This window comes from Colobus angolensis, unplaced genomic scaffold (assembly GCF_000951035.1).
Source record: "Colobus angolensis palliatus isolate OR3802 unplaced genomic scaffold, Cang.pa_1.0 Scaffold61, whole genome shotgun sequence".
NCBI classification, from domain to species: domain Eukaryota; kingdom Metazoa; phylum Chordata; class Mammalia; order Primates; family Cercopithecidae; genus Colobus; species Colobus angolensis.
This window is the reverse complement of record NW_012119710.1, coordinates 1,110,002-1,117,812: the sequence shown is the minus strand read 5'-3', so window position 1 is coordinate 1,117,812 and position 7,811 is coordinate 1,110,002. Positions and strand designations below refer to the sequence as shown.

The 7,811-nt window shown below is 44.6% G+C and overlaps 2 protein-coding genes across 4 annotated transcripts in view; both read right to left on the bottom strand.

Moving 5' to 3' along the window:
• Window positions 1–3,289, bottom strand: part of ACCS (1-aminocyclopropane-1-carboxylate synthase homolog (Arabidopsis)(non-functional)) — an 18,305-nt gene extending 15,016 nt beyond the window's left edge. The window contains exons 1-2 of one of the 3 annotated variants that reach the window (XM_011963271.1): window positions 3,148–3,289; window positions 1,550–1,840 (exon numbers count right to left, since the gene is read on the bottom strand). In XM_011963271.1, the coding sequence (XP_011818661.1) occupies window positions 1,550–1,840 (291 nt within the window). In that variant the 5' untranslated portion in view covers window positions 3,148–3,289. Of the gene's footprint in view, window positions 1–1,549; window positions 1,841–2,168; window positions 2,331–2,764 lie in introns of those variants that run through there. The other 2 variants (XM_011963270.1, XM_011963269.1) reach the window with 2 other exon arrangements.
• The window catches only part of ACCSL (1-aminocyclopropane-1-carboxylate synthase homolog (Arabidopsis)(non-functional)-like), a 22,955-nt gene continuing 17,837 nt past the window's right edge, over window positions 2,694–7,811 (bottom strand). The window contains exon 14 of the mRNA XM_011963556.1: window positions 2,694–3,322. Within this exon, the coding sequence (XP_011818946.1) occupies window positions 2,694–3,322 (629 nt within the window). The remainder of the gene's footprint in view (window positions 3,323–7,811) is intronic.

Below are 7,811 nucleotides of genomic sequence, written 5' to 3'. Positions count from 1 at the left end.
CGTGACCAGCCTGGCCAACACGGCAAAACCCCATCTCTACTAAAAATACAAAAATTAGCCGGGCACAATGGCACACGCCTGTAATCCCAGCTACTCGGGAGGCTGAGGCAGAATCACTTGAACCGGGGAGACAGAGGTTGTGGTGAACCGAGATTGTGCCACTGCACTCCAGCCTGGGTGACACAGCAACACTCCGTCACAAAAAAAAAAAAAAAAAAACAACACTCCGTCACAAAAAAAAAAAAAAAAAAAAAAGATCTTGAGCCTGAGGCATCCACCAGGATTCCTGAACCCCAGAAATTATGCACTGTTATTTTAACTTGCTAGATTTGAGGTCATTTGTTATGCAACAATAGATAACTAATACAATCCCTCACTTTTTCCAGGTTTCTGCTCAAATGTTCACCTTATTAAAATAGCCTTCTGTGACCTCCTTCTACTTAATAGCAACATCCCCAGCCCATCCATCATTCTCTGTCTTCTTTACTCTGGTTTATGTTTCTCTATAGTATTTACCACCATATAGTATATATATATTTTCTCTGTCCATTCACTGTCTGTCTCCCTAACTAGAATATGAGCTCCATGAGGATAAGAACTTTGTTTCTGCTCACATCTATATGGTAGATGCTCAACAAATAAGGATTATTAAAGGGTTACTGTAACAGCTTTCTGACTTCTGAAGGCATTACGAGAACAGCTTATATTGGGGACAGAAAATAATAATAGCAGCTATCATTTATTGAGTAGCACTGTGCTAAAAACTTCATATACTTGCTCTCATTTAATCTTGACTCTTCTACACAGCAGGTATTATTATCCCATTTTATTTTATTTTTGTTTGTTTGCTGTTATTTTGAGACAGGGTCTCACTCCATTGCCCAGGCTAGAATGCAGTGGCGTGATCTTGGCTCACTATAGCGTTGACCTCCAGGTTCAAGCAATCCTTCCACCCCAGCCTCCCCAGTAGCTGGGACCACAGGTGCACACCACCACACCCTGCTAATTTTTTTATTTTTATTTTTTTGGGGTGATGGGGTCTTGCTATGTGGTCCAGGCTGGTCTCAAACTCTTGGCCTCAAATGTTCCCTCTGCCTCAGCCTCCCAAAGTGCTGGGATTACAGGTGTGAACCACCATGACTGGTGTCATTATTTCATTTTAGAGATAATTTAAGATTCAAGGAAGTGAAGTAACTAGCTCAGCAATAAACAACCTATAAGTAAAACAGTTGCGACCTGAACCTTAGTTCTGCCCTAGTTCTAAAGCTGGACAGTTGACAGGTCGTGAGTCAGAATCCATAGAAGAATATCGTGTGGCTCTTGAATTCCTCCCTCACAAATCAAGGTCCCCTATATTCCAAATGGACCATTTCCTGATCCAGGCAATACACTGGAGCCACTCTAAGTTACATCAGAAGACCTCTTGGAGGTCAGAGGACCATAACTCCAACCTCACAAGAGCAGGCTGGATGCTGCCTTATTGGTCAAGGTAGGGTACCCCACCCTGCAGTTCCCTCTCGGGTGCCAGAGGGAGGGGAGCTTCACTCACACTGGGGTTCTTGTTCTCATCATATTCATCCATGTGGTAGGTCCTGTAGCCCTCCTCAGCGGAATCCCAGAACCATTTAATCATTCTTCCTCTAGAGGACAGGTAGGAGGTATCAGAGGAGAGCATGGCAGGATCACCCACTCCAGGGAGCTCTGGCAGCTTCTGGTCCAGTTTTCTGGAGCATTCTCCTTCCAGATCATCCCCATGGCTACTGCCCAGGTCCTGCATGCAGGTGGGGCCCAGACACCTGGTGGTGGGAGCACTGAAGTCCTTTTGAGGAAGTGTGAACATCTGCAAAAAGACAAAATTCACAGGCCTGCTCAAGGCATTTCCACAGCACCAAGCATCAGAAAGGAGCTGGAGTCATGGGAGTTCCCTTTCTCTTATTCCCTTCCTTTAGGTTTATGCACTCATCACTTCCTGTGTCCCTTAGTTGTAACCATATGTGCAATGACTTCAACAAGAAAAATCTGTTAAGGACCTAATATGTGCCAGGGACTGCACTTGCCATATTTATATGACTTTAATGTATTGCTGCTTTAGCGTGTTCTACTTCTGCGTAAGTTTTTCACTCTGCAGCCTAAGGGGTCATCAACATTCTTTTTCCATCCTTGCTCACCTCAATTACCAAATGCCAGGTTACAATTTCCTGAGTTAAAGCAGAGCATCGCCTGGGAGTCCTGGGGGTCTTGTGGTGTAAAGGGTAGGATGAGATCATGTGGTAGTCTGAGGCAGATAGTGGGTGTGAACTGAGGGGAGGGAGGAATGGGGGTCTCCATAAGTGCAGGCACCCCAGGCAGAGCTCCAGTGACTGCCTCTTCAGTCCTGAAGAAAAGAGGTGTGGACACCAAGGAGAGGGTGGTCTACTCCTGTCCGCGGGTGTGAACTCCTTCACTTCTCTAAGCCAGTTTAGTTTCCTCATCTGCACAGTGATGTAACAGTAACCACCTCGGTTTGGCCGTGAAGATACAAATATATGGGTTAGTGACAATAAAGTACTTAGAACAAATCCTGGCTGATGACAAAAGTTCAGTAAAATATGAGTCATCAGAGCGTAAGTAACTCCTCGCCAATTTTCCAGTCCTGATGCACAACACAAGCTCTGATACACCGGGTGCACCAGAAACTCAGGGGGTACCAGCAGTTAAATTTTCCTCTGCCAAGTCTTCTCAGGGGGACTCTTTAAATTGGCTGGGTTCTCCCGAGAGCGCTCACCTCCAGCTCTCCCGACAGCCCAGGTCCGAGGAAGTGCAGCACCGTGGGCGGAAGCCGGGGTGGGAGCAAAGCCTGGGATCTGGGAGCGGCGGGGTTTGAGCCTCCAGGCGTCCAGGGGGACGGCGGCGAATCCACAGCCAGACACCCGCGCCCGATTAGGCAGGCCTTGGAATCCCGCAAGTGGGGCGGCTACCGCGCACGAAGAACCGAAATGGCCTTCTACAGGGCGGAGGATGTCTCGCGAGAGACGGCTCCAGGTTTCCAGGCGAAGGAAGTGTGATCGGTGCCAAGGGATTCGAGATGGAAGGGTAGAGGCTTTTGCAAAATGCACACAGGGAGGCCTGAACGGCTTCCTCCTCTGCAAAGTAGGGGATCCCACCCACTTGGCAGAGCTGGAGGAGCTGGCACTCAGCAGGCGCGCATCACGTGTCGGTTTCCTCCGCCGGTAAACGCCCTCCGTCCGGCTCGTTACGCACGGGTGAGGACAGCGCCGCCCTGCGCTCAGTACGCTCTGATTAGGAGACTGAGGGCCATCCGCCCCGGGGCGGGCTTCCTGGCCTGCTCAGGGCACAGTTTGTTCCCTCGCCAGTCAGGCCGGGTGCCGTCTCGGCGGGGCCTACGCTTTAAGGGTCGCACATGAGGTCGGACCGCGGGACCGGGAAAAGGGAAAGGGACCCCTTTCAGCGAGGAAGGGGCGGAGCGCCCGTTCCCACCTCCACTCTGGGTGGCCTGCGCGTGCGGGGCCGCCTCCGGGGCGGGTGGGGTCAGTCACCTCCCTCTGCCACCTGGCCTTGGTTCTCCAGTTTTCAAAGGAGGTTAGAGCCACAGAAATTTCTTGGCCAAAGTATGCTTGCTGCGGCCCACACAAAGGGCTTTTTAGATTCGGGTGTGAGCATCCTTGTGGCCTTTCATCGCAGCTTGTCATTTCTGCCCCTTTTTATTTGTAGGGGATTTTCTTCAGCCCTCATAGGTTCTTAGTTGGGGGAGACTCCTGTTACAAAAGACAAATTAACAAGAGAAAAACAAACACAAATTTACTGACATGTATATTTCATTTATACATGAGAAATACGAAGGGAATGAGTCGTTCTGGAAGAGATGACTTTGAATTCCATTTTTTATAGCATCTTCAACAAAGAACAGGAATTTTTTTAAGTTACAAGACAAAGAAATAGGACTTTGAGTCTCTCCAGGAGGCAACTTGTGAGAAGGCAAAAAAACCAAAAAACAACAAAAAAAACAAAGGCCAGTTAGTCAAGCTTGTTAATGTAAATTCCTCTGATACCATCTGCAGGCCATAGGGGTCTAAAGTAGTCTTTGTTCTCCCAGGTAGACAGAGGGACAGGATACCTTTTGTCTTTGTAAACCTATGTCCTACTTTTAGGCAAAAAGGGCCAGGGTAGAGAGCTTTCCTGAATCTGCTGCTTCTTGTCTTTAGCACAATCCTTCATGTTTTGGGGAGGCATGTCCTGGTCTCCCACATGTGACTGCAACATTTGTTGAACTCTGGCTAGGCGTGGTGGCCCACGCCTGTAATCCCAACACTTTGAGAGGACAAGGTGGGACCATCCCTTGAACCAAGGAGTTTGAAACCAGCCTTGGCAACATAGGGAGACCGTGTCGCTACCAAAAAAAGGTTTCTGTGTTTTTGTTTTTTTGAGACGGAGTCTCGCTCTGTCGTCCAGGCTGGAGTGCAGTGGCAGGATCTCTGCTTACTGCAGCTCTCGCCTCCCGGGTTCAAACAATTCTTCTGCCTTAGCCTCTGGAGTAGCTGGGATTATAGGCGTCCACCACCACACCCGGCTAATTTTTGTATTTTTAGTAGAGTCGGAGTTTCATTATATTGGCCAGGCTGGTCTTGAACTCCTGACCTCGTGATTTGCCCGCCTCGGCCTCCCAAAGTGCTGGGATTGCAGGCATGAGCCACCACTCTCAGCCAAAATGTTTTTGTAAATTAGCCAGACGTGACAACATGTGTCTGTGGTTTCAGGTACTTAGGAGGCTGAGGTTCAAGGATCACTTGAGCTCAGAAGGTAGAGGCTGCAGTGAATATGATTGTGTCACTGCACTCCCACCTGGGTATTTGCAAAACTCTGTCTAAAAAACAAAAAACAAAAATTACATATATGTATATATATATATATAATTTTAAAAGTAGTTTTCAAACTTTGCCCTAAGATCTACATATTCTGGCAATGGGTGCAGTGGGCACCCAGTCCCAGGTACAGCTGCAATCTCTGAGGTGCCTTGAATGGGAAAGTCTTCTTTCCCCATGGAAGGATATAAGCAGAATCTCTCAATACAGGTATGGCTGGGAAGGCATGGCTGTCTTCTGGCCATTCCACTTCTTGTCTTCACTTTTACCTTGCCACTAGCTAACACTATGACCTCAAGCAACTCTCATGACTTTTTTGGCCCTGAATGTTTTCTTCCGTAAGATAAGGAAGTCATCATTTCCCTCTATTTAAATCTTAACTCTATGTAATTCGCATCTCAGTGAACGCCTGTTACGTGCCAGGTCTCTGTAAAGTGCGAGGATACGGTGATGAGCAAGACAAACCAAAGCCTGCATGACCGATTGGGAAGGCCGACTTACAATGTGGGGACTATTTAAAAAATACTATTTACTGGATACCATGGAAGCATACAGCAGGGAGATTTAACCCCACCAAACAACAAACACAGGCATTTGTCCTACGTAGAAGACATACACACACATTACATTAAATGTGAATTGACTAAAGATCAATTAAAAGATCATCAGACTGGATAAAACAGCAAGAATCAAGCATATGGTGTGTGTGCAGGAGACACACCTTAATACAAAACCAAATGGTCAAAGGTAAAAATGGGAAAAAAAATACCAAGCAAATAATAATCATAAAAAAAGCTGATGTGTTCATATTGGTATCTGACATAGTAGGCTTCAAGACAAAAATGATTAACAAAAATAAAATGGGGCATTTTATAATAAAATGATTAATTCATCGGGATGACAATCTTAAAAGTTTATGCTCCTAATAAAGCTTCAAAATACATGAAGCAGAAACTGACACAATGAAAAAGAGAAAAGACAAGTTCATAATTATAATTGGAAATTTTTATACCACTCAGTGATAGAATAAATGGATCAAAAGACACTAAGGATCAGAAGTTTTGGACATTATACAAAAATTTAATCTAATTGACATTTATAGAACACCATCCCCAATACCACAGAATATACTTCTTTTCAAATGCAAATGAAACATTAAGATAGACCACATGCTATAGACAAATCTGGCCATAAACTGTCTTAATAAGTTGCAAAGGATTGAAACCGTAGAGTACATTCTCTAGTCACAATGAAATTAAAGTAGAAATCATTAACAAAGAAAGCCGAACAATCCCCAAATATTTGGAAACTAAGTTACATATGCTAAGCAAACCATTGATTTAAAAAAAGATATCACAAGGGAAATTAGAAAATATTTTGAATGATTAAAAACCAGCAGATCAAAGTTTATGGAATGTAGCTAAAATAATGCTAAGTGAGAAATGAATCGCTTGTAATGCATATATTTGAAACCGACTTAAAACAAATGATCTAAGCTTCCACATTAAGAAGCTAGAAAAAAAAGAGCAAATTAAATCCGGAGTAGATAGGAAGAAATAAAGAGCAGAAATGAAAGAGAAACAATAGAGAAAAATCAATGAAACCAAAAGTTGGTTCTTTGAAAAGTTCAATACAATTGATAAACAGATTGACTGATCCAAAAAACTCATTTTGTTGCAGAATTCTGCTCCTTAGTTCAGCTAAAACCAAATGTAAAATTCTTAAAATAGCAAACCAAAGTCAGTGATATATAAAAGGACAATGCATCATGATCAAACAGGGTTTATTGCAAGGTGCTTCAACATTAAGAAATCAATGTAATTTACCACACTGATAAGAGAAAAATCATATCTCTATAGATGCAGATTGAAAACATCTAACAACATTGAACCCTCATACATGGTAAAACTCCCAGCAAACTAGTAATAGAAGGAAACTTTGTTGGATGAGGGGCAGAATGAAAATACAGTAAACATACTCAAGAGCAGAAGATTGCACTCGATGTTGCTAAGACTGAGAACAAGGCAAGCTGTCCTCTCAACCACTTTTATTCAATATTATACTCGAGTTTTTTTAAAAAGAACAATATCGGTCAGGAGCGGTGGCTCAGCTTGTAATCCCAGCACTTTGGGAGGCCGAGGCAGGCAGATCACTTGAGGTCAGGAGTTTGAGACCAGCCCAGCTAACATAGTAAAACCCTGTCTGTACTAAAGATATAAAAATTAGCTGGGCGAGATGGCGCATGCGTGTAGTCCCAGCTGCTCAGGAGGCAGAGGCAGGAGAATCGCTGAACCAGTGGCAGAGGTTGCAGTGAGCTGAGATTGCGCTACTGCACTCCAGCCTGGGCGACAGAGTGAGACTCTGTCCCAGCAACAACAACAACACAAGCAAACTGACAATGAAGGTAAACAAATTTGGATTCGGAGCAAGTACGACCACAAACCCAAGTGACTAAAGTCACCAGTTGGTACTGTGAGCTCTTTCTTCATCCATAAAATGGTAGTAGTCCCTTCTCTGCCCACTTCACAGCATCAGTGCTCTGATATGCAAGGGCTTTGCAGAGAAACTGATGGGTGGTGTGATTTGAACAGCTGAAAACACTAGAAATGGAAATGGACAACCCTAGATGCTAGGGACTGAATGTGTCCCCCCAACATTCATATGTGAAATCCTAACCCCCAAGGTGATGGTATTAGAAGGTGAGCCCTTTGAAAGGTGACTAGGTCATGAAGGCGGAGGGAAACCTCTCACCCCTCTGCCACATGAGGTGATACTGGGAAGATGGGACCCTCACCAGATGCCAAACCTGCCAGGGCCTTGACCTTGGCCTTTCCAGCCTTCAGAACTGTGAGAAAGGTTTGTTTCTAAGCCATCCACTTTGTGATATTTTCCTATCATAAAGGGACTAAGACACCAAGTTTATCAGATTTTTTTTTTTTTTTTTTTTTTTTT